Source organism: Penicillium odoratum (assembly GCF_028828045.1).
Source record: "Penicillium odoratum strain IBT 22623 chromosome Unknown utg000002l_segment0_segment0, whole genome shotgun sequence".
Taxonomy (NCBI): Eukaryota; Fungi; Ascomycota; class Eurotiomycetes; order Eurotiales; family Aspergillaceae; genus Penicillium; species Penicillium odoratum.
Genome location: NW_026643144.1, coordinates 2,048,561 through 2,073,261, shown reverse-complemented (window position 1 = coordinate 2,073,261; position 24,701 = coordinate 2,048,561). Strand labels below are relative to the sequence as shown.

At 47.9% G+C, this 24,701-nt stretch overlaps 9 protein-coding genes across 9 annotated transcripts; 5 read left to right on the top strand and 4 right to left on the bottom strand.

The window, feature by feature from the left end:
• Positions 1 to 690: 690 nt before the first annotated feature.
• On the top strand, positions 691 to 2,203 carry N7520_002773 (uncharacterized protein; the record flags this gene model as incomplete). The annotated part of the gene is made up of 4 exons (XM_057136708.1): positions 691 to 755; positions 809 to 1,110; positions 1,168 to 1,771; positions 1,843 to 2,203. The coding sequence occupies 4 exons, from the start codon at positions 691 to 693 to the stop codon at positions 2,201 to 2,203; spliced, it is 1,332 nt and encodes a 443-aa protein (XP_056999394.1).
• Positions 2,204 to 3,443: 1,240 nt separating this feature from the next.
• Positions 3,444 to 4,148, bottom strand: N7520_002772 (uncharacterized protein; the record flags this gene model as incomplete). Its single annotated transcript, XM_057136707.1, has 1 exon — positions 3,444 to 4,148. One exon carries the CDS (start codon positions 4,146 to 4,148, stop codon positions 3,444 to 3,446), a length of 705 nt encoding a protein of 234 aa, XP_056999393.1.
• Positions 4,149 to 4,736: 588 nt separating this feature from the next.
• On the bottom strand, positions 4,737 to 6,972 carry N7520_002771 (uncharacterized protein; the record flags this gene model as incomplete). The annotated part of the gene is made up of 3 exons (XM_057136706.1): positions 4,737 to 6,341; positions 6,390 to 6,859; positions 6,924 to 6,972. 3 exons carry the CDS (start codon positions 6,970 to 6,972, stop codon positions 4,737 to 4,739), a joined length of 2,124 nt encoding a protein of 707 aa, XP_056999392.1.
• A 1,921-nt stretch (positions 6,973 to 8,893) lies between these two features.
• Positions 8,894 to 9,850, top strand: N7520_002770 (ubiquitin-conjugating enzyme E2 variant; the record flags this gene model as incomplete). Its single annotated transcript, XM_057136705.1, has 1 exon — positions 8,894 to 9,850. The coding sequence occupies one exon, from the start codon at positions 8,894 to 8,896 to the stop codon at positions 9,848 to 9,850; it is 957 nt and encodes a 318-aa protein (XP_056999391.1).
• A 256-nt stretch (positions 9,851 to 10,106) lies between these two features.
• Positions 10,107 to 12,151, bottom strand: N7520_002769 (FAD-dependent oxidoreductase; the record flags this gene model as incomplete). Its single annotated transcript, XM_057136704.1, has 4 exons — positions 10,107 to 11,014; positions 11,064 to 11,244; positions 11,290 to 11,689; positions 11,739 to 12,151. The coding sequence occupies 4 exons, from the start codon at positions 12,149 to 12,151 to the stop codon at positions 10,107 to 10,109; spliced, it is 1,902 nt and encodes a 633-aa protein (XP_056999390.1).
• Positions 12,152 to 13,399: 1,248 nt separating this feature from the next.
• N7520_002768 (NAD-dependent succinate-semialdehyde dehydrogenase) lies at positions 13,400 to 16,945 on the top strand (the record flags this gene model as incomplete). The annotated part of the gene is made up of 8 exons (XM_057136703.1): positions 13,400 to 13,523; positions 13,587 to 13,612; positions 13,669 to 13,779; positions 13,841 to 14,220; positions 14,272 to 14,821; positions 15,365 to 15,452; positions 15,503 to 16,747; positions 16,803 to 16,945. 8 exons carry the CDS (start codon positions 13,400 to 13,402, stop codon positions 16,943 to 16,945), a joined length of 2,667 nt encoding a protein of 888 aa, XP_056999389.1.
• Positions 16,946 to 17,285: 340 nt separating this feature from the next.
• Positions 17,286 to 19,977, top strand: fluG (uncharacterized protein; the record flags this gene model as incomplete). Its single annotated transcript, XM_057136702.1, has 3 exons — positions 17,286 to 18,386; positions 18,436 to 19,696; positions 19,748 to 19,977. The coding sequence occupies 3 exons, from the start codon at positions 17,286 to 17,288 to the stop codon at positions 19,975 to 19,977; spliced, it is 2,592 nt and encodes an 863-aa protein (XP_056999388.1).
• A 732-nt stretch (positions 19,978 to 20,709) lies between these two features.
• Positions 20,710 to 21,360, top strand: N7520_002766 (uncharacterized protein; the record flags this gene model as incomplete). Its single annotated transcript, XM_057136701.1, has 3 exons — positions 20,710 to 20,860; positions 20,907 to 20,969; positions 21,029 to 21,360. The coding sequence occupies 3 exons, from the start codon at positions 20,710 to 20,712 to the stop codon at positions 21,358 to 21,360; spliced, it is 546 nt and encodes a 181-aa protein (XP_056999387.1).
• A 1,651-nt stretch (positions 21,361 to 23,011) lies between these two features.
• Positions 23,012 to 24,620, bottom strand: N7520_002765 (aldehyde dehydrogenase family protein; the record flags this gene model as incomplete). Its single annotated transcript, XM_057136700.1, has 4 exons — positions 23,012 to 23,908; positions 23,959 to 24,392; positions 24,441 to 24,510; positions 24,558 to 24,620. The coding sequence occupies 4 exons, from the start codon at positions 24,618 to 24,620 to the stop codon at positions 23,012 to 23,014; spliced, it is 1,464 nt and encodes a 487-aa protein (XP_056999386.1).
• Between the last annotated feature and the right edge of the window lie 81 nt (positions 24,621 to 24,701).

The following is a 24,701-nucleotide window of genomic DNA, read 5'->3' as shown; positions in this document are numbered from 1 at the left end:
GCGTTTGACAAAGTATTGTCTATGGCTTCAATAATTGGACGTCGGGCCAATATCCTACATCTGTCACACAATAACATTAAAGTTTAGCGAGACCACAGGTCTGGCCAATATTCATGAAATGCGAACCGAACCCCTGGAGCCTAAGTAGCTCTAGTCTAATAATCCATGATGTCAAGGAATGTGTGCGGGAGGGGTATGAATGTGCAAGTCTGGTATGCGGGCGAACCATGCCCTAGCGCGAGTGACCATCGATCGGGTCGACCTTGAACTGCGGAGTGAAAAACTAAACATCTCGAACAAGCTGCAGTCTGAGGCTACATGAACCGATTTGGCCGACATTCCAATGCTTCCCTTCGGCAGAGGCGTCCTTTTGTCGGGGGAATATGTAGATATTAACTCCACCTTGTTGCAGGGATGGTAGACAGACTCCACACTCGGACCCATATTCGACATGCTCTGTACTGCAAATAATGGACGGGGCTCTCTATCGGGTATGATCGACGGGGTCATGTTTTGATAAAAATCCGTTTGGACTGCTTTACATCTCGTCTGATTCTCTTTCATCCTTCTCCTTCTTTACATCTTGGAGAGGCGTCTTGTATTGGCAACTGGGTTTGTCTATAGCGGTCTTTTTGTATCCTTCATATCATTTTTTTTTTCATTCCTTCTACGACTTTCGTGTGCTCAGATATGTTGAAAAATCTCGCTCTAGGCCTCTTGGCCGCTCATGGTGCTGCCGCTTTGCGGTTTGCCATGTATGTTGACGAGTAGGTTTCCATATCGAAAAATCCTACAACCCATCTAACAGGCTATCCAGATGGCACACCGCGGACCTTCCTGGTGCAGACAAGACGACCTACATTGATCATGCCATCATGGGATTTGCGCCATCCTCGTCGTTCAACTCAGACTCGCCACCTTCCTTCACTCCCTTTGAGGCACCTGCTAGCTTCCGCAAGCGCTTCAGTGAGAACACCAAGCTAATGATCGCCATTGGTGGATGGGGCGACGAGGCTGGATTCTCCGCAGGAGCAAAGGACAAGTCCACTCGCGAGCGCTACGCAAAGAACGTCGCTGCAATGCTAGATGCCAACGGCTTCGACGGTGTTGGTAAGCAATAAGCCTCTTCTTCCCCCATACCCAAGTATAAGTATACTAACAAAGCAGACATCGACTGGGAATACCCCGGCGGCAATGGGCAAACTTACAAACAAGTCCCAAACTCCGCCAAGGTTTCTGAAATCGAAACATACCACGAGTTTCTCGCCGAAGTTCGCAAAGCAATCGGCAACAAGACTCTGTCCATCGCCGTCCCAGGGCGCAAACAAGACATGATCGCCTTCACCAAGGAAACTGGCCCCAAGATCTGGGAATCTGTCGACATGGTCAACGTCATGAGCTACGATATCATGAACCGTCGTGACAACGTCACTAACCATCACACCAGCGTGCAGGGCTCGCTGGATGCTATTAACGAATACCTCGACATGGGACTGGATCCCCAGAAGATCAATCTCGGTTTCGCCTTCTACGCGAAGTGGTTCACTACCGACCCGAACTCAGATTGCGATACCAACCCTATTGGATGTGCGACTGTCAAGCTTGAGAACGACGATGGAAGTGATAACGGAAAGTCTGGCGCGATTACATTTGAAGCTAGTAACGAAGCACCCGCCCCTCAGGATCTTACTACTTCGTACAATGGCAGGTGTGGTGCTAGTGAGAAGACCAAGTGCCCTGCTGGACAGTGCTGCAGCCAGTACGGAAACTGGTATGTAATTCCATCCTCCAACCTACCCCAGCATCCATCTATGTATATTCAATAGCTAACGTAATGGTCAGTGGTACCGGTGACGACTTCTGCCAGGCTGGCTGTCTCTCTGACTACGGAACCTGCAAGGGCATCTCCATTACTGATTCGTGGCGCCGTGCCCAGAAAGATGGAAAGACTGATGACAAGCTCGGTGGTCAGTACTACTGGGATAGCCAAGTCAACCTCTTCTGGACATGGGATACTCCTGATCTCATTGGCAAGAAGTTCCAGGATATTGTGAACGCCAAGAACCTGGGTGGTGTTATGGCTTGGAGCTTGGGTGAGGATACCTACAAGTTTGAGCATGTTGGTGCTATGCAGAATGGCATTAAGGCTGCTACTACGCAGACCCCTGCTGATGTGTCTCCTGCTGATGATGAGGAGGAGTAAATGCATATTGCTTGTGAGTTTGGGGTTGGAGCTAGGAGTACCACTGAGTGGTTGTTCCAAGTTGTGTGTTGTCGGTGGTTCATCCTTCGGGTTCTCTAAAATTAATTTCTTAATCGATGATTATTCCGCTTCCTATATCGGGCTGATCTGTTTATACCCTCGGTCCATTCATTGCCAAATCATATAAGATAAATGCACCAAGACAAAACTGTCATCTTAACATCCTCGAGCAAAACCCTCTCTACTCTGACGACTCGAATTCCCGGCTCCGCCAAGTTGAGAAAATAGGGGATTGTTTCCACAAGGGAAGCACCTTCAAAACCTACGAGCATGACCAAGACTGAGTGACAGTAATTCCAAGGTTTTTGACTATTGCCAGTTGACATGAAAGTACGAGCGACCTCTCAAGACATCAGTTGGACCATTCAAAAGCAGCGATAATTGCGCGCATTGGACAGAGGATATTGAAGTCAAGAGGAGGTCCAGAAAGTCCTCCGTACTTTGGACCCGATTCCAAGGGAGCATATAAGAACCTTCCTCAAGTCATGTGTATAGGATCAATACATGTAGGCTCAAGATAAAAATCAGCTTCGTGTCCGGAAAATCACGTCTCATAAAAACTAGATGAAAGCAGATAATTTTTGTACAACTTCATGCTTCTCATCGATTTTGTGTCGAAGCCTGACCTTATATAGATATGTCTTGGTATTTCTGTTGTCTCTGTGCGAAGGAGGTCCTTTCTTCATGGAGACGCAGGTGTAAAAAGATTCCCAGGTGGGTAGGAAGAGGGGAGTTGAACAATGTTTTTGAAATTGGTGTAAATTACCATCTAATAGTAGTGAAACCGACAGATAACTCGAATGAAACGTCTTATTCAATAGTATTTTATTGCTTTCAAAATCCGCTGTATGGTAGGTTTGACCAGAATACTTAACGGAACTTAGGAGCCATATTTCAATTTAGCTATCTATTCTACTTCAGATTATAGAACAAGAACTAACCTTCTGAGTTTTGATATTAAGAGCACCGAAAAGGCTACAACGGGGACCCTTGGTGTTTTAACTGATCTCTCTAAGTATAAAGACGATTGGACAAAGATCAACATCCATTCAATGATTTCTACGCATTCTAGGATTAGAATATCAAACTCATACATAAAAAGAAATATCGCATTAGAGATGGGTATCATGTAAAAACCGAAACAAACCAAAATCAAAACCAGCAAAGCACACCAGCACCCTCAATTCCTCGACCGCCTCGGCTGCCACCACCGTTTCTCACCCTGAACCACCTTCTCGCGCTCCCAATTGCTAACAGTACGAAGCTGTCGCTCCGGACCTAACAGTTGCAGGCGATCTCGGCCGCGGTGTGGAAACCGTTCTCGAACAAAGTATTTGAGCACAATCTCCAACAATTCGAGAACAAAGTAGGCGATTGGAACGAGGACAAAAATCACCAGCGCAAGGCAGATCGGGGCGTACTTTTCCATGATATCGAGAAGATCAAGTGGTTTGAGATAGGTCACCGTGTGTACTTCTGTGGATTTGCATTGGTGGTTTTGATCTTCGAAAGGGAGCCATTTGCCCAGGAATACGCCGTAGGAAGAGGCGCTTTTGTGATAATCAGATTGGGAAAAGGGTCCTGGGTTTGATGGAGTGGGTTTGAGGTTTGGTAGATTAAATTCCTTCTTGTTGGAGCGGAGGAAGCCTAGTTCTTCTCGTCGGTGACTTATGTATTGCTGGATTGTTGGTGCTTGTGTTTGTGGTTCTGTTTCTGTTTCTGTTGAGTCGGCGTCTGGGTCTGAAGCATCCAAAACAAGCTGCTGTGTTGATAGGAAGACATTCCGTGAATTGGCTAGGGCTGTTTGTACCGTAGAAACAGTCTCATGGACAGGTAATGCCAGCCCGAGCGAAGCACCCAGTAGCACGAAAACAGTGAGCTTCATAGTAGATTTGAGGTTGATTACCCCTAAAGACCAGCATTTCAAGGAAGAAGGAATACATAATATAAAAGGAGCCGAAAGCGAGATTATAACTCCAGAGACCAAAAGACCAAAAGCCCGTCGGTCTATTTGGCTACTCAAGACCAGCAACTGCGGCATGTGGAATTTACGAGCTTCTGATTGGTGGACCGGGACCGCGTCCGGTAAAATGACGGAACCGGAAGGGCTTGGCAATCGACACTAGTCAACAACTGTCGAATTGCAAAAACAGGCCGTCTTTGTATTTCTCTTTTGTCGGGGCTTTATTGGCGATCCTGGCGTTTCAAGGCTCTTTCTTACGCGTTTTATTGGTCGCTGGCTGGACCCCTATGGCGACACGGAGCGGAGATGTTGGCACCGTGGCCACGAGAGTTTAAAGCACATCAGGTGCATGAAGATAATCCTTGGCAGCTTGGCAGTTATCGTGATGGGGGAAAAAATAAGCATTGATTTATTTATTTTCATTGGTTGTGAGTTAACTTGGCTATGACCATGTAGGGAAAGAAAATATCGACTCCACTTGACATAGTATAAGGCAGCAGAATTCCACAATTAGCTCGGAACACTACCCTTCAGCATAATGTTCTGGATCATTCCGGTGAATCCTTCACCGATACGTGTCAGCGGTGCCTCTACTCCTATAGGCGCCCATACAAATGAGTTCCCATCGACCCCAATGTTCGTGAGGAACTCCATCGTTGTAGATGTGCCCTTGCCTGATACGGTAAGGAGGGTGGCGTTACCATTACCGATTAAGCTTACTTCTGTCCATACATTTATAGGCAGAGTATAGTTCAATGAGTAGGGATTGCCGCCGCTGATGAGAGTTGCGTTGGTAATTGTGCCATTTCCATTTACGAATGTGGAGTCAGGTCCAGCGAAGAGAGTGCCCGGGGTGTGGGAGGTGGGTTTGACTCGGAAGGATAGCGTGTAATCGCGTCCCTTGCTGCCTAGAGGTGTCTCAACATAGCAACCATCTGCCAGGTATAGAGTGTTGTCGGCTACCTTGCATCCATGCACTGTTCCATGGTACCCATTGCCAGACTGGTCGGCAAGTGAGGTTGGCTTGTAATCATCAAAGGTGTAGTGCAGGATGGTATCGGAGGTGCTGGGGATAGCGCGATCCAGGTTCTGGTCTGGCACGGCGGCGTGGAGCGAATCGAACACGGACAGGTACTCTTCTTCGGTGATGTTGCCACCCCATTGTTTATCAGCGAGAGCGGGAAGAGCATCGCGCCAGGAATAGTACGCCTGCAAAACGGTGGTGGCGTTCGGGCCAAAGTCATTCCACAATGCCGCGACTTCACCCAATACTCGAGAGTTGTTCCGAGAAGGGTTATCAGTCTTGTTGGAACTGTCGAATACCACGGGTGAGTACGGCGCGTCGTACGGACCGTTGAATATCTTGTCCGTGCTGAGTTTCTGCGGGTATGAACCACTCCACCCTCCTACAAGGTAGCAGTAGTCATCAGAGTTGAGGACATTGTATCCATTTTCGATATAATCAAAGTATGGGCTGTCCTCATAGACTTCCCAGTGCTGGTACGAGACGGACTTGGAGACATTGGCACCTTCCTTCGGGGTGAACGTACCCCAGATGCGCATTGACTTGCTTTCAGATGTCTCCTGTTGAATAAAAGTGTTCATCTCGTTCACAAAGCTCGTATAGTCTGCCACTAAGCTGCTCTCATACTCATCAGCGCCAATGTGGACAACCTTGCTGTGGAACCATGGCAAGAAGGTACTCCAGATTGTCTTCATCGTCGGGAGAGTATCCGGGTGACTGATGTTGAGCATGCTCAGATCGTCCAGGCCCAGCTCTGGCTTCCACTGTACAATGACAAGTGCGTGACCAGGGGCCTCAATCTCGGGGATAATGGTGACTCCGCGATTTGCGCATTTTGTTTGGATATTGTCGAATTGCTCACGAGTGTATGACTCGTTGGCCCGACGGTTCAACCCTGCAACAGAATCGTCATCGGACCACAGCCGGAATGCGGCGTAGAGATCTAGGCTCCTTTCTCGGGAGTACAGGTCAACATTGTTGTAAAGATTATCGCTAATGTGAAGGTGGAAGGTGTTTTGCTTGAAGAAGGACAGATAAGAGCACATCTCAATCAGGAAATCTGCGGGGTAGAAGTGTCGACCAGCGTCGAGCTAGTGATGTCTTAGCAGCGAAAAGTAGACTAGAGATATGGCACTTACCATAACTCCCCGAGTTCCCCATCCCGGAGCATCCACGCCAGATCCCCTAGGAAGCGTCGAGTCTCCTGTCGCAGCTTGGATGATCGAACGGGTGGCCCACCACGCACCCAAGGGACTCGCTCCAGTAACGACGACTCCATCATTATCAACCTTGAGTTCGTATCCTTCCGAAGTGAATCTGCCAGCAGCATCCTTGAATCCGGTATTATTCCCAAGCGTTAGGAAAATAGTATTTTCCGTTCGCTTCGCACCCTTAGTGAGCTTCAAATCCAAACCAAAGACCGATTTCAAGTCCCCTTGAAAAGTCTCCGCAAACTCTCCCAGCGTCGGCGGAATCAAAGTCTGTCCCTGATTATCCACCTCATCAAAATAACGAGAATCAACAACAATCCCCGTTATCTGTGAGAGATCATAACTCCCGCCCGTCTCGGTAAAAGGAACAATAGGGACCGTAAGAAGACGAGCCCGAACTAGAAAACGAGTCAATTCCAACACTCATCCCAAAATAATCAAAAAAAATCCTGACATCCATACCTTCACTCGTTAGAGCACCGATCGTGCATAAAAGCCAGCCCAATTTCATGACGTGTCGGTGGTAGATAACAAACAGATTAATTTAGATTCCCCGCACCGGCATTGAGTGTGCGCAATCAGCTTCCACGGCCTGACTATTTATGTTGGAAGACACAAACATCATCAGATATTAAATTGCGGAGAACAATACCCATGTAACATGACAATCGATTTGATAGAGTCACATTGTGTCGAGGAGACCTTGCAGTGTGACTTTGGAGAGGGGGAAGTGATCGACAGGTGGTTGCATGGGTATGCGTCGATAGCTGCGACGATCGTCGGGTATTGGCCAACCAGTGTATAAATAATTATCCGGGGCTTCAAGGTTGCAAGCGAGTGGGCGATGTGACTGAGACAGTTTGATATGGACGTTTGTTGATGTATGTAGCCGGTGAGGGGGCTCGGCAGTAAGGATCAAGAGACATTTGAACGGATGAGCTTTGACTTGACCGTTGGTTACAGAAGCGCTCGAATCAGTTGAGATTTTTGTTCTCTGTAGTTAAAGTATGGTAAACAAGCTCTACTCCTCTACAGGATTCTGAAATGTCTGATTTGGTCTGATTGATTCTGCAGTAAGATATGGAAATGTTTGTTTTGCTATACCCGATTGGTGGGACTATGTATGCCATAGTCCATATAATTGTTCATTAATCTAATTAGAGAATGTTGTGCCAGTGCAACTTGAATAACATATAACATCAATTTAGACTTGCACCTTGGCTATTCATCAGGACCAGTAGAAGTAAACATTGTCTTTCTAGATGCATAGTAAGATCAAAGTGATTGGTTCCTTGAGCGCCCAAAAGAATCACCTGATAACAATATACGAGATCTAACAACACCTAATGGGCACGTGCCGGAGCGGGGTAAAAAGAGCTGTCAGAGCTTTGATATAGTGAGACTATTATTAAAATCCTAATTGAACGGTCCTGGATATGTCTTCAAATGACTTGGGGCTCCTGGAAGTCTGTTCACCAGAAAAGCCACCATCCACATCGTCCTGATTCATGGACTCAATGGTGGTCGAAGCAAAACCTGGACGAATAAGCAAAATCAGTTCTGGCCTACCTGGATTGGACAACAGATCCCAGGTGCTCGTGTCTGGGTCTATGGTTATAACGCTAACGTCTGGTTCAATGGGAGCCAAGATCATATCGTCTTGCATGCAAAAAAGCTGCTCAGTGGGTTAGCGGAAGCTAAAATAGGCTTGATGGACAAAACACTCATTCCAACCGTATTGATCGGTCATAGCCTCGGAGGCATCCTTATCAAGCAGGTATGACTCTCGGTCAAAGGCTACATATGCTCTCTGACTTAAATTCCTTAGGCTATGGTGCTAGCATCTTCCCAAAAGACATTGATTTACTCCTATTTACTCGATGCAGTCGTATCAGTGGCCTTTTGTGGAACACCACATCGCGGATCTATTTGGGCTAATCGCCTCTTTGCCCTTTCACTGAAGCAGGCGCCGTTATTTGTGAATTTGTTGAGACGCGGTACTCCCCATTCACTATCGGATATCGCCGATAAGTTCAACAATGTATGGGGTCAAAAGCCTGTCTTGACATTTATTGAACAGAAAGGTGTACCGGTACTGGGCATAGTCAGTTCTCTGCACTCCTCTCCCTTTCCTCTTTATTAATGGCCTCTAGATTGTCCGGGAAAGCGACGCGGTCACAAATTGCTCCAGGGAAACAACTTTTTATATTCAAAAAGATCATCGCGAAATGGTGAAACCAGATAGTCCAATGGATCTATTTTTCGCAAATCTCAAGACGGAGTTAGAAAACTTGCAAAGAGTCATACCACGTACAGACAGTCAGTATTTCTAGGTGATCATTTGTGATTAAAACGCTCATATCAAGACTTCAGACTATCCAAGCACATTATCTGGTCCCTCATCAACCAGTATTCGAACAACAACTGATGGCATGCGCAGTGGAACTCGAAAGAGACTATATCTTGAATTCTGCCATGGTTCCAACTGCGCTTGGGAGAATAGGCTATACCCATCCGGAGATCTGGAAATAGGACCAGATGACCGCAGCTCTGGTATCACAAAGGATGATTTCGAGGGCGGAGTTTTCTATTACAATTGGCCTCCCGGATCAACAACCTGCGTTACCATGATAGTTGACCTTACCACATTCACCTTTGAATGGAGCATCACATCACCCGACTCACTGTATTATCCTGGTCGACATGCGGGTACGATCGTCGTCTCTCCCCACTATCCGTTTCAGGATAGAGGCATAGTAGTGCGTCCAACATGGATGACACCCCGTCTTTGTCCATTTGTCTCTTCGAACGGCTTTCTCTGCCCTGCATCTGGGAATTGGGGCGATATTTGGACCCCAGCTATGAAACTTGACGAACTCACCTCGACCTTGGCCTCTATTATACACTACGGACCATTACTGGAAAGGATGCCACCATCAATCCAACAGAGATATATCGCATTGCAGCCTTTTGATCAACGGGCTTGGATTTACATGACGAAAGAAGCGTGGTTTCAAAATGCAACAAACTTCTTTTGCCGTGCATATAACATGGACACCTCGGCATTGGAAGACGGTTCAGATTCCGATGAGATGAGCTCGGAGGTGGGCTCGGAGGATAGTGAGTTTATAAATTCCGAAGCTACGGATGATCTGCTCCGTAGCTCTATCAATGCGATTGGCGAATTGCTGCTGTACACACGAGGTAGTCGAGATGTGCCACCAGAGCTGAATCCTGGAGGTCTGAGAGCGAACATGAGCTTGGAAGAATGTTTTTCGAGTCAGAGGGTAAAGACCAGGAAGAATTGGATGATAGAAGAGAGGATCTGGGCGAATGCTTTGGCCCAAGATTATCGAGTGAAGACACATGGATACAGCTTCCGGTACTAGATGAATGGAGAACAGTGGATTATACCTGAGAATTCAGCAGGGAGATCTCTGTCGATGTTTAGGTTGTGTTTCGTGATTCTAGTTAGTAAACACCTGAAAATGACATACATACGAGAATTTCTCTTACTTAGTCTGATCTGCGCGTCCCGGGGAGAAGTATCTAAATGCTGTATATATTTACCTATGAACAATTGGGATCAACACGGATCCAAGATAATCAAGCATATACACTCGACGAATATAAAGGCTCCCTGGCTTAAATACGACAAAGACGTCCATTCTGGTCAGGGAGACCATCCAAACTTCTCACCTCCCACTTCTCGCTACCCACACCAGTGGGAGCATAGAACAAGAAAGCTGGATCATACCGCTGCTTCAATTTGCACAAACGGTCATAGTTGGTACCGTAGAATGCCTGCTGGAAATTGGGTTCCAAAATATCCGACTCAGACATATAGGCACCAGATTCAGGGCAAACGCCCCGCCACTTACCCAAAGCATCGTAGGTAAGTTTATTCATTGTGGAATTAATCTCCGCATTGGTCGCGTTAGCCTCCCAGCTGGTGGAGGTTATAGCATGCATGAGAGTGTCTCTGAAAGCCGGGTTTGCAGAGTCATCTGGATAGCCTGCTGGAAGCTCAGCCTTCAGATTAAAGGCGAGCAGTGGATATCCGGCGCTGACGGTAGATCGAATCGCAGCGAGTGTGGCGTTGAATTTTGTCGAATTTTGCCAGTTCTCGCGAGGGAAGAGACGGCTTCCTGTCATCATGGATACGCTTCCGATTGTCTCGAGAGGGAACCCGGCGTCCCAGCCTGAGTAGAACGAGTCATGGTAGGTGGAGTTGGGAGTAAAGGGGATACCGAGTGCTTTTAGGTCATCGAACCACGGCTTGACCAAGGTGTTGAACTCGTCTAGTGTGTGATTCACGGCAAAGAATGGGTTCATGAGGAACTTGAAGGAGTTTTCCCCCGTGTTCATTATCCAGAAGTAGGAGTATGTGCCGGCATCGGCATGAGCGGGGAATCGTTGGAAGTATGAGTAGACTCCCATCCAGAATGTATCTACTGAGACATTGGAGCTGGTGGCGAAGTTGAAGGTCGATACTGTGACGCCAACCTTTGGATGCACACGCGAGATCACCGAGGTGACAACTCCGTAGGTGCCTGAATGATATTAGCAAGTTGTTCTGCAGGGGATATCAAAGGGACTTACCACCACCGCCACCACGAATTGCCCAGAAAAGATCGGGGTCGGTTTCCTCAGTCACAGTAACGAATCGACCGCTGGCAAGGACAACCTCGAGGGCCAGAACCTGATCAGCGGCTAGACCGTACATACTGGACATGGGGGAATGGCCACCACCTAGAACATAGCCACCAGCAACACCAACGGTCTAAAGGGTCAGTAAAGGTCCAGAATGAGGAAAGTGTCAACGTACTTTTCCCTCTCCACCGACGGCAGTGAACCCAAGCTCTTCACCCTTTTCATAGACTTCAAAGGCTTGAATACCGGCGCCCATTTTGACAGCCGGGCCCTGGTAGCTTGAACTGTTGTACTTCTCAATGTATTCAAACTCCTTGAGATTGTGTGTCCAGATTCCAAGACCACCAGCACCAGTGGACTTACCATTAAAATCATGACCGGTGTTCTTAACCACAAGTCTCAAATTCGCATTGCGAGCGAAGTTCACCGCAAGTTGTACTTGGGCCACGGTGCTTATATTGACGGCATAGCTACTGTATCCGCCAATCGTGCAGGAAGACGAGGTGTTTAGCCCTGTAGGCAAACAGGACCTGCCTTCAAAGAAGGGCCACATGATAGATGCAGGATCAGCCACACTGCTGAGTATTAGTCGATAATAACGACCAATGGTAAGGTAGTACATACTGGAGATATGAAACCGTCCAATCGTTAGTAACATTCTTGCACCTGTCGCTATCAAATTGCGGCCACGAGGGATAGCAGGCCGCCGCTAGGGGTACCGTTTTGATAAGCGCACCACCCAAAAAATCATCGAACTGTTCCCAAACAGAGTCTAATGGCCAATCTTTGTCGCCCGGCAATAACCTACACTCGCCCTTATGCAGAGACGGGTACGAGACATTCTTGCCAAAGCCAAACAGAGCAGTTTGGTTAGAATTGAGAGTCGAGAGCGACTTGTTTGTCAGCTGCACTGTCTCACTTTTGAAAAGCGGTGCGCCAGCCTGAGAAGCATCGGAGACTTGCTGCCCAACAGTTGCATCTCCAGGTGCAGCCAAGTATAGGCCCACCAAAATCGTGAAAAACGAACGCGACACCATCTCGGAAGGGTTAGAGACGTGACAAGGTTGAGATTCGAGGGATCGGCGAGATGATTACCTGAAAGTAAGTCTCGGGACTCTTTTTAAAAGATCGGAATTAGGCTCTACCACGATGGTAAAGCAAGGCTCCAATTCTACCCGAGAGAAGAGGCCTTGCCACTGTGATGCAGTCGACCCACATAATGGTACCGAAATGACCCCTTGCCAGGTCCACTTTTCTATGATTCCCACAGATCAAGTTCATCTCGGTAGATCAACTTCCGTATTTTCTCAGTATCCGAGAGTATTGGAGGTGTTCGGATTTGGTTGTTTTCAGTTGTACGATCAAGGGGCATTTCAAGTGTGTGGCTATGTGATCGATATTCACCAGTACGAAGTACCTGCGTGTGGCTTTCTCTAGCGTAGAAGTCTCATGAACAAACTTCAGTACGCGTCTTTCCATATTGACTTCCAACTAAACCTTCATCGGAAAAGGTAGCCTTTTGGTCCCGGATCAGCCTTCCCGATCATCTCCACTTTCGATCCCTGACCCACTCAACTGGAGGATCTACATGGCAAAAAGAAAAAGAAAATCAATATTATAATGTTCAAAATTGGTACGAACCACCAACCCAACTCTTTCCAGGGGTATCTTTTCGGCAGTGGCTACGGAACCAACATGAACAAAGTCAAGTTCGACCAGCAACCGAGATTGATTTCCGACTAAAATCCATGTGGAGTCGATCAATCCTTTGGAAGTTTAATGAAGTTATTTCCCAAATTCAATTAGATTTCCAAGGTTCGTGAGTGAAGTTGAATCGAGGATGACTAAGGGCGCAAGGGTTCAATTCAATGTAACATGTCAAACCCTTTTGAGCTATGTTGACATTCTTTGGACTCCTTAAATGCAGTGTGTTTGACTTGACCACGCGAAAGTTTGACACGTTTATGTTCTTATAATCTGAATCATTTGACCCTCGTCGGTGGTTGACTAAGTCGAACCCTTTCCAAGGGTCTTCCAGCATATCACAAAGTGGGGATGAACTTCCTCCACATTTCATAATTGGCCAACTCATCACAAACCATGGAAATCTCTTTGAAAGAGGACCAGGTCTGAAAGTCTATTGGGTCGGCATTTGTGTTTCTTTCAGGAACCCGCAACCTTGGACGATCTGCCCTGGCTTTTGTGATTGTGGCGGAATCGGTCGCTCCATTTTATAAGACTTCTCACCTACCTGAAATGCTTTTCTTCTTCTAGCGAGCAGGACAATGATTGACGATCACCAACAGCAGATTGCTCTGGGAATTGTGGTCGCATTCCCGATTTTAGGCGGTATTGCTATTGTTCTACGACTCTGGGCTAGATCTTTGTCGAGATCTGCACTGACAAGTGGTATGTCTTGACTCTACCCGTTGATCTTCATGACCTACTGAGATTTTCCTAATGCTGCAACAGATGACTACTTGATTATCGCGGGATATGTACGGCATTTGATTTATTTTTTGCTAGAACCCTATAAACTGATATGATTGTATAGATTCTTGCCGCCTCGCAATCAGTTACTTCGTGGTACTACATAAAAACCAACTATGTCGGTATTCACCAGTGGGATGTACCCAAGGACTATGATGTTAAACTGGGTCTTATTGTTAGTCCAATCATCCCTATACTTATACTTTCTTCCAAAACACCTACTCATCCATTCCTAGTGGAACTACGCCAACCAACTCCTCTACAACCCATGCTTAACGCTCATCAAAGTCTCAATCCTGGCGTTCCTACGCCGACTGGAATCGCGTTCTCGGGTCGTCAATATCCTCATCTGGACCTCCTTGGCTATAGTAATGGCCCTCTTCATTTCCGTCCTCTTCGTCGACATCTTTCAATGCCACCCCATCGCCTACAACTGGGATATGACAATCAGAGGCGGCAAATGCATCAACCAAGGCGCCTTCTACGTATCAACCGCAGCACTCAACCTCTTCACCGACCTGATGGTTATCTCAATCCCCATCATAATCACATGGAACCTCCATATGCCCCTTCGAAGAAAAATAGCCGTATGCTTAATCCTATGCCTCGGCGGAGTGTAAGTACCCAATACCCACCATCTCAACCACCACTAACATTGATCAAACAGAGCCACGGCCATCGGCGTCTGGCGCATAGTTATCCTCGCAAAGGCCTTCTTCCCAAAAGGTCCCGTAAGCGACAGAACCTACCAAATAGGCTTCTGCAGCTCCGCCGTCGAAGTAAACGTCGCAGTCATCACAGCTTGTGCCCCCTCCATGAAGGCAATCGCAAGCAAATTCCTCCCACGTCTCCTCGGTACATCCAAAAATGGAAAGTCGAGCTACGCGGCCGATGCGAGTGGTGGGTCGCGGGGGATCTGGAAATCGCGCTTCTTTCACAGCAGTGGGAAGTCGAGTCAGTTGCAGTCTGGTACTGAGGAAGGGTATGAGATGGCGGATCCGAAGCGTGGGAATCGGGTGGATGTTGTGGGCGCTGGGGACTTTAATATGCGGAAGTATCGACGAGGTGGTGATAGTCCGTCTATATCTAGTGGGAGTATAGAGCTTGGGCCGCCTGGGATTGTTAAGACTACGGATGTTTCTGTGCAGTATAGTATGGGGGAGGTCACGCCTTCACATACTGAGGATGGGATATCGCGTGATGAGAAACAAGGTAGTGTAGATAGTTTGGTTTAGATATATCATACTTTTGATTTTACTGTTTTGATGCTTATTCGTTGCTAGATGTCATTGCGTCATTGGGTGAAACATAAGCTAGGGACTATGTTCTTGGTACATATCTGCGTCGTTCAAATTTGTGAATTATCGGGGTATGGCCAAGGTTATACACGAGAATATATAGATAACAATATAGCCTATCTGATACGACAAGTCGCCGAGAGTTCGGCATGTGGCAACGCGACATCTGGATGAGGGGTTTGAGCTTCCCCACTTGACTACCGAGTACAACATGTAAGGTTGACCTTCAATATTTCTCTTTCCCTTTCCCTTTTCATTTCCAAGATTCTTCCAAATCTTTCATTTCGTGAAGCAACATTTGAATAAATCTGATTGTATCATTTACACTATGGGTCAACACGAGCTACCGTTCAAGGTAAACTACTCGTGGTCTCTACCTCACAAGCGGACACTCGGCGAGATGTCCGAAGCAGCTGAAGAGCTTCCTTATACAGCAAGTTCCAGAGACTAACACACATCTAGCTATCCGACCCTACGCTTCTACACTTCGACTCATTCATCGGCAACAAATGGGTCGAATCAAAGAGCGGCCAGCGCTTTGAAGTCCTCGGTATACTCTAGAAACCCAATATACACTACAACATTCACTAACTCATCTAGATCCCGGCACCGACAAAGCCTGGGCTAGCTGCCCAGCAAGTACAATCGACGATGTCCCAGCAGCTGTCGAAATAGCCCACACGGCATTCGAATCATTCCGCAAAGTGAACCCCCGACAGCGCGCAAAGTGGTTACTAAAATGGCACGACCTCGCCACCCAAGCAAGAGATGATCTCGCTCAAATTGTCACACACGAAACAGGCAAACCACTCGCAGAAGCATACGGCGAGCTCGACTACTCACTCGGCTTTCTCTGGTGGTTCGCCGGCGAAGCAGAGCGCATCCATGGCACAGTATCGATAGCCGCGGCGCCGAACCGCCGTATCTTCACCGTGAAGCAGCCTATCGGCGTAGCAGCAGCGCTCGTACCGTGGAATTTCCCGGTCGCGATGGTTCTTCGCAAAGTCGGTGCTGCGTTAGCGGCAGGCTGCACGATGGTAGTGAAGCCGAGTCCTGAAACGCCCATCTCAGCACTCGTTCTTGCTGAATTGGCGCACCGGGCGGGCATTCCTGCTGGCGTGTTTAACGTCCTAACTACCGATTTAGAGAATACGCCTTCCCTGAGCGAGGCGCTCTGTAAGCATCCGCTTGTTAAGAAGGTGACATTCACGGGCTCGACGCGGGTGGGTAAGCTTGTTGCGTCACACTGTGCGCACGGGCTTAAGAAGGTAACGCTCGAGTTGGGCGGGAACTGTCCTTTTATCGTTTTTGATGATGCGAATCTGGACCAGGCGCTGGATCAGCTCATGACTCTGAAATGGCGCCATGCGGGCCAGGCGTGTATCACTGCGAACAGGATATATGTCCAGGCGGGGATTTATGATCGCTTTGCTGCGCTTTTGACGGAGCGGACTGCGGCCCTGGTCGTTGGGCATGGATCTGCTAAGGATACCACGATGGGGCCGCTGACTACGCCGCGCAGTATTGATAAGGCCATTGCTCAGGTGGAGGATGCGCGTAGTCTTGGCGCGAAGATTCTGCTCGGTGGAAAAGCACGAAGCTCGGAACCGGGGTATTTCTTCGAGCCGACCATTCTCTCTGGTATGACGAAGGATATGCAGATTTCGCATGAGGAGTCATTTGCCCCCATTGCTGCACTCTATCGCTTTGAGACTGAGGATGAAGCGGTGACGATGGCGAATGCTACTAGCATGGGATTGGCAAGTTATGCATTCACGAAGAACATCGATCGAATGTGGCGTCTGTTGGAAAATCTTGAGGCGGGTATGATTGGAATGAACACCGGTGAGTTCAGAGTGATGAATCCTGCATATGATGTGTAAATTTTGTTGACGGATAGGTCTAGGGAACCAATCAGCGGCCGAGTCGCCGTTTGGTGGAATGAAGGAATCGGGTTATGGTAAGGAGAGCGGCAAGGATGTTGCGGTGCAGGAGTACCTGATCACTAAGACGGGAACTTTGACGATTGAGGGGCAATATTAGTGTGAATTATCTCAATTGCTTCATGTTTTACTGGGAGAATAGATTAGCTTACCGATACCAAGGAATCGGATTTGAAGTGGATTGTGCTAGCTTTTACAAGTCGTGTGTTGGCCAAATTGAGTATGGTCGATAGAAAGTCAAGAATGTACAAGGTACTTTCTACAAAGTTAAACATTTGGCATTATTAAAGGTATTTAATACTTTGTTGAATCTTTTGTAGGACTGCTTGCCTAAGTTACTGTAATGTTGTGATGTAGCTATCTTCGCTGGCAGAAAATGACTTGGCTTAATTCTACTCTGGTTGGGCCCATATTGTCATCTTCCCCCCTCCATCATCACCATGGATTCCCTGGATTCTCTCCGCCATCTCATTGCAAACCACCCGCTAATTGACAATCATGCGCATAATATTTTGAGTCGCGATGTGGCCGCCGACTACGATTGCTACCCGTTGGAATCCATAACATCCGAGGCCCACGGTCGCGCGTTGGAAAATGCGCGATTCACTCTACCCTTACTGCGGGCCACCAACCAACTCACCGAGCTCTACGGGAGTCCCTGTGCGGAATGGTCAGATGTCTTGGCCGCCCACACTAGATGGGTAGAGCATGATTATGAAGGTCTAATCAAACGAAGTTTGGAAGGCACACATGTCCTCCTTCTCGATGATCTCTTATCAGACGACGACGTCGAGTCGTACGAGTGGCATGACTCCTTTACCGTCTCGGCGACAAAACGCATTGTCCGAATCGAGGCGATGGCATCTTCCTTGCTCGTGGAGCTGATGGGCAAGCAACGCAAAGAAGGCGAAACCGTGTGGGCTCTATTCCGGAAGGAATTCCTTGACAGACTCTCGGACGCAATGGACGATCCTGCGGTAGTGGGGTTCAAATCAGTGATTTGTTACCGAACCGGTCTGGATGTTGACCCCCACACGCCAGACGAGGATCAATTGATAGCTTCGCTCCACCGGACTTTGGATCTTGGAACCAGGAGATCTGGATACCGGATCGAGCAAAAACCGCTGAACGATTGGCTGGTTCAGCAGACGCTGAAACTGATTACTTGGAGGAAAAGGGCTGGTATTGTGAAGCCTCTTCAGTTTCATACTGGGTTGGGCGACAACGATATCAATCTTGTGCGCGCGAACCCGGCTTATCTTCAGCCGCTGATCGTTCAATACCCTGATGCGGATATTGTGCTGCTTCACTCAGCGTATCCGTATACTCGGGACGCCGGATATCTGGCTTGTGTATACCCAAACGTGTATCTTGATCTTGGGGAGGTTTTCCCAATGGTTAGCCGACAGGCCCAGGAATCCATTTTACGGGCGAGTCTGGAGATCACACCGACCAACCGTCTTCTCTGGAGTACAGATGGTCATTTTCATCCGGAGACCTTTTGGCTCGCCAACAAACAATTTCGACAGGCGCTAGAGAAGGTAAGCTGTCCGAGTATCTCTTCCTGAACGCTACTGACATTTCAAATAGGTTTTTGTTGACCTTGTGCAGCAAGGCGACTTCACTGTTTCACAAGCCAAGGCAGCGGCTGCTGACATCCTATTCCATAACTCGAATCGTCTGTACAAATTGGGCTTGGAGCCACAGTATACCTCTGGATGTAAACGATCTGTGGTTGCCTGTAGCCAGTTATGCTCCACATCTAACCCATTGGACGCATTCCTGCAAGCCAACCCGCAGATCGAGTACGTGTGGATGCAATGGGTGGATTACACAGCAACAGTCCGACTACGCATGTTCCCACTCCAAGAGTTTATGGGTATTGCCCGGAATGAACGGCGGGTCGGAATCGCGATGGCTGCATTGCACATGCTCCAAGATGACAAAATTCTCCCCGAAGGCTCAACAACGGGGCAGTTCTACTTACAGCCTGACTTTGACAGTCTTTACCTCAATGGAAGCATGGTAGCACCGGCTGCACCCAGCGCCACTATCATGAATTTTTGGAAATCGGAAGAGGGCAAACCTTTGGAAGGCTGCCCAAGGGGTACTTTGCAAGCTGTTGTTGATAAGTTGCAGAAGTACAAGATCGACGTCCTGTGTGGATTTGAAGTGGAGGTGGTATTCCTCAAGTCCCAGACAGATCCGGTAACTGGGCAAAAGAAGGCTTACGGCCCTGCGACAAGCATCCATTCGTGGTCGCAAATGACTGTAGAAACAAGACGGATGGTACCCCTTCTTGAAGAAATCTCGAGGGTGTTGGCAGGCATGGGGATCAAACTCCAGCAATTCCACGCCGAGTCTGCCCTCGGCCAGTTTGAATTCATTCTCCCACCACTCGCACCCCTAGCCGCCGTGGATTGCCTCATTGCGACTCGCCAAGTCATTTACACTATCGCTGATCGACATGGGTTGCGCGCAACCCTCTACCCACGTCCTTCTCCCGAGACAGCTGGAACTGCTGCTCACACACACATATCGATCAACCCCCCGACGCTGGAGGACTCCTTCCTAGCTGGCATGCTCGCCCACTATCGATCCATCATCGCATTTACCCTGTCGCAAGATGCTAGCTACGAGCGTGTCTGCTCGGGTATCTGGTCAGGATCCGAATGGGTAGCATGGGGCCTGCAGAACCGCGAGGCTCCAGTACGCAAGATCAGCCCCGGTCACTGGGAGATCAAGTCGATGGATGGCCTCGCGAACCCTTATTTCGCCATGGCTGCCCTCCTAGCTGGAGGCTATCTGGGCCTGGAGGCAAAGGCACCTCTGACCGTGAAGAATTGCCCTGGTATGTCTTCCAGAGCCAACAACTCACTAACTCCACTGACTTGAACTACAGTTGATGCCTCAACACTTTCCGATTCCCAGCGCTCTGAGCTGGGAATTACCACACATATCCCCAGATCCTTGAACGAAAGCCTCCTCGCACTCGAAAATGACCTGTCGTTGCAGGCGTTGCTTGGGCCAGGATTTGTTCGGAACTATGCCCTCGTCAAGCGGGCGGAATCTTCTCGCTTAGCAGCTATGTCAGAGGAAGAGCGACGCCAGTGGGTTGTGGACAGATATTGATTGGCACAAATGCAGGCTCAAAGGCTCAAGAGAAGGTGCTTACAAGCTTATGCGACCGTCTGACAGCTAGACCTATTTTAGATTGAAAGACCGTTCTACCGGGTCGAGGTTCTTTAAAAGTAACCACTGAAACCTTAGAACACTTGGGAACCCGAGGGGAACAAGATTCGTTCAGCTGATGATGTGGCCTACAGGATGGCCACATGTTACAGAAGTGTTCACCAGTCACGACAAGAATGACATCCAATCGCCCCATTCTTCCATCATCGGGACTACCCATTTCCACTTTTGCCATCCGATCTCGAATGGATTGTCGATCAATGGCCATATTTGGTCTAGATGGCTGTAGCGTCATGTTTCTTATTTGTAGGCCAAGCAGGACGTTTCATACAATGCACACTGCCACTTTTCGGACTTTATTTGGCCCAATCATCTTTCGAACAAACTTCCCCGCGATCTAATTTGTACAATGATTACGCCAGTTTCTAAGATGAACAAATCATCTATGAAAGCCATGATACACCCAAGAGCCAAGGATCTACTCCAGTCCTCCCTAGCCTATGAAGGACCATCTGGCCGCGTCACCACCCCCAGTGGGGCGTTTCCCAGCTGATGTTGTTTTTCCAGAAAACCTTGGAAAGCATAACTTTTTGAACCTTTTAAAACATATAAAACCATATGAAACCTCTAGATCCCTAATACACCCTTACAAACGAGTCCAAGCATTGAACAATGAAGCTCACCACCTTTCCCTCCTTGGCCTTGGCCTCCAGTACCCTCGCAGCACCATCACTAGCCATCTCAAAGCGCGACCCATCCGGTTCCTTCGAACTCCTCGCCTACGACGTCACCGACGATGGCATAAAACTATTTTACTCCGACGGTATGTGGAATCTCCCCTCCCAACCAAACCCACCTAACAAATTTAGGCCTCGCATACGCCGGCGACTCCTCCCTTTGGACATATGGCTCTGTCACAACAGACGTAACCTGTAAGATCAACTTCAAACCAAACATATCATCACTCAATCTAACTCAATCTCCTATTCAGTCAAACTCACAGATTCAAAGCTTGTCACTACCGCCACCACATCGGGTGTGACACTCGACTCGGATACTCTACTCTACATCCGGCCTACGGCCGACAAAGTCCTACCCGTCGGGTTTACGGGTAATGATTATGACACGCCGTCTGATGCGTCGACAGATAGTTTCTTGTTCTATGGCACGTATTTGATGTGGGAGGAATCGGATGGGAATATCGCGGATGTTTTCAGGCTGAAGGAGAGTAACGTTTCGGGGATTTACGAGGTTTATTGGGATACTTCTAGTTTGGATCTTGATGGGTATTATTATCCTGCTATTCAGGATGTTACTGTTTGATTCGAATGGGATTTGAGGTTGGATTTGGGGTTTTGTTTTGGCATGCTGGTACATGTTCAAGTTCAAAGCTTCAGATATGGTTTGTGATGTTGTACTTGGCGTAGAGACAAGTGGGTTCCCTTGTTTCTTTTCTTCTTCCTTCGGCATCTTTCAAAAATACAGGGGGTTGTCTATTATTTGCTTCTGCATCTGGATTGGGTATTTCTGTTTCGTCTTCTGTCTGGTGTTTGGGTCGATCGAATTAGGAACTCAAAAATAACAGAGAGATGTAGCATATGAGGAGAATGAAGAGGGTTGATCAGGAAGTTTTGTAATCACAATGTTGGGCATTTTCGGAGTTGAACATGTCGGATTTTGAGATTTGCACTGCACTCTTTCATCTTATTCTAATCTTTCTTTTATCAAGAAAGAAGTATGTAAGGATTGTTCTCGACATTTCTTTTCTTTCTTTCACAACTCCTTGATACGGCCAATATCGCATTGGCAGTGCGCGTTATGAAACCAATGGTGGTGACATGATCCTAAAGCCCCCCGAATGAAATGCCAATACCAGCAGAAGAAGTGTTAATTCACGGACCAGGCAAAATGACCGGCGGTCAACAATCTGAAGGATGGAATTTTCGTGTGCGGAACTGATGTTATTTTGATTCTGTCGGTATTCGAGATCAAATTGTTGAGATGAGCCTTGTCGGCCGCAAGATGTCCTCGACCCATAGTGCGGGGGAAAGAAAGAAACTAAAGTGAGAGGATGAAGGACAAAGAGATGAAGACTAGAAAGACCCTTTTATAGCAATTGGATGGCAACAGGAATACGTCGACGCACGAAGCAACGTAGAACTGCTCTAGGTGTCTCTACCTAGGGAGCTATCCTGCGGCTCGAAGGCCGCTTACTCAACTGGCCGATCTCACGGCTTCTGAATGAAGACACTTGTGCCCCACAGGTAGAGGGCAAGGTGCTCGCAAATCGGTGCCCAGGTCAGTATGCGGGTGAATACGACTGATATTACCACCGCGCAAGTCGCCCAGGCGCATGGATGGCTAGTGAGATTCAAGTAATTAAGGGTCATGAATGGGTTTGTGGGGGAATGTATGAGTAAGGTTCTGCAGAATATACTGTTCAGCGACGACTGGTCTGATCCACGTGGCGTGGCGATCGTGCAGTTCTTCTCATCGTGCTTCCAGTTCCCATTTGAGAATGTCTTTCGTCGAAGAAAGTCAATTTGTCTCCGTCTCCTATCATGATGGCGTTGACCCCGACTACTGATGCGCCCGAGGACGCTACCCGGTTGCCTTGGACTGGCCCTTCCAGAATGAGTGATAAAGCTGCCGCCTTGCGCAATTTGCAAATCTGAACGAAATATGACAGTGGACTTGGCTGGGTAGAAACATGAAGGCCTGAATGAGATGAATGAATGTTTCCATGTTTAGTTTTCATGCCTCATCTGATCGGACTGTCATCTTTAAGGGAATTTTAGTATACCCTAGATTGATGATAACGTCGAAAAATGCTCTCGGGGGGAGATAAGCAAAAGAATGAACAACCTAACGACCATTTTCCGGCTTTTGGCAAGATTACTTTTTCCAGGCCTCAAAACTTCACGAAAAACCCATTAATTACTATTTGTTCATTGTGTGTGGCTGGGTCATCCCTTTAGACATCATCAACACTGATCAAAACACTCTTAGTCTCCAAGTAATTCCCAATACTAACAGTCCACCCCTCACGACCAACTCCACTCCCCTTATAGCCGCCAAACGGCATATCCCAAGCTCCAGTCGGACTAGTACAGTTGACACCCACGTTTCCAGCCTCCAGCTTCTTAGCCATACGAAGCGCCCGACTAACATCCTTCGTGTAGACAGAAGCATAAAGACCAAATTCAGTATCGTTAGCCTTCGCCACAACTTCATCCTCATCCTTGAACGTATTAATAGCAACAACCGGGCCGAAGATCTCTTCCTTCATGAACCTGGAGTCCTCCGGTGTATCCAAGAACACAGTAGGTTGGATGAAGTACCCAATCGTGTGCTTGGAAGGATTGGATCCAAGTGTCATCTTGCCGACCTTCTTTCCTTCTTCGATGAATGCTTGCACTTGCTTGAATTGAATTTCGTCTGCTTGTGGGCCGTGGTTTGTGCTGGGTAGGAGAGGGTCGCCGCTCTCCACGACGAAGAGTCTTTGGAACTTCTCGATGAAAGTGGCGGCGATGGATTCGTGGACGTAGATTCTGGAATTTGCCATGCAAACCTGGCCGCTGTTCCATTGAATAGAGTGTTTTGTCTCTTTGACAGCTTTATCGAGATTGGCATCTTCGAAGATAATCGCCGGTGACTTTCCTCCTAATTCGAGGATGACGTTCTTTAAGTTGGACTTCGCCGATGCAGCTTGAATGAGACGACCTGTTCGGCCCGAGCCTGTGAAGCTCAACACCCGAATATCCATATGGTGGGAGAGGACATTGCCGGAGGTAGGGCCGTGGCCGGAAATAATGTTGATGACTCCAGGTGGAAAGCCCACCTTCTCAATAAGAGTAGCAACCTTGGCAGACTAGAGAAATATTCAGTAAATAATAACAGGAGGGCCGCCGTTCAACTTACAGTCAATGGCGCTTTCTCACTCGTCTTCACAACGACCGTATTTCCTGCAATCAGCGCAGGGGCAGACTTGCCGATAAGGAACAACACGGGCACATTCCAAGGAATAATAGCCCCCACCACACCGAATGGCTGTCTCAATGTCATATTGACATAGCCAGGGGTATTTAAACTTGAAGTTCCAAGACATTGAATGCCAGCCTCGGCATAGTGATTCAAATAATTCGCTGCCACAGTGGACTCGAAGTAATTTGACACGGGACGACCCATCGACAATGCTTCCAGCTCTGCAAGTTCATCATGCGACTCTAGAATGAGAGGAGCAAGCTTCTTGAGATACGCACCTCTGTCGACTGGGGAGAGTGCGGACCATGATGGGAATGCAGCCTTGGCAGCTGCGACGGCGGCGTTGGCATCGTCTTCGGAAGCTTCGGAGACTGATTATTTTTAGTTTGGATATTTTTCTTATGATGGGGGAACTATACCTTTGGTGAATTTTTCACCTGTTGCGGGTGAAATCAAATCGAATTTGCCTCCGTCGGATGCTTCGACAAACTTGAGAATTGTTCAGCGAGGCTTTTATATTCCAGGAGTAAACAAACCTTGCCATTAATAAACAGGCGAGTCTCAAAAGACTTTACGTTTGGGGTTTGTGTGATGCTCATTTCGAAGCCTGCTTGTCAACCTTTCAAATGATCGAGAGGTTGGGATTGTGAAGGTGTAGCAAGAGCAAAATGTGGCGACTT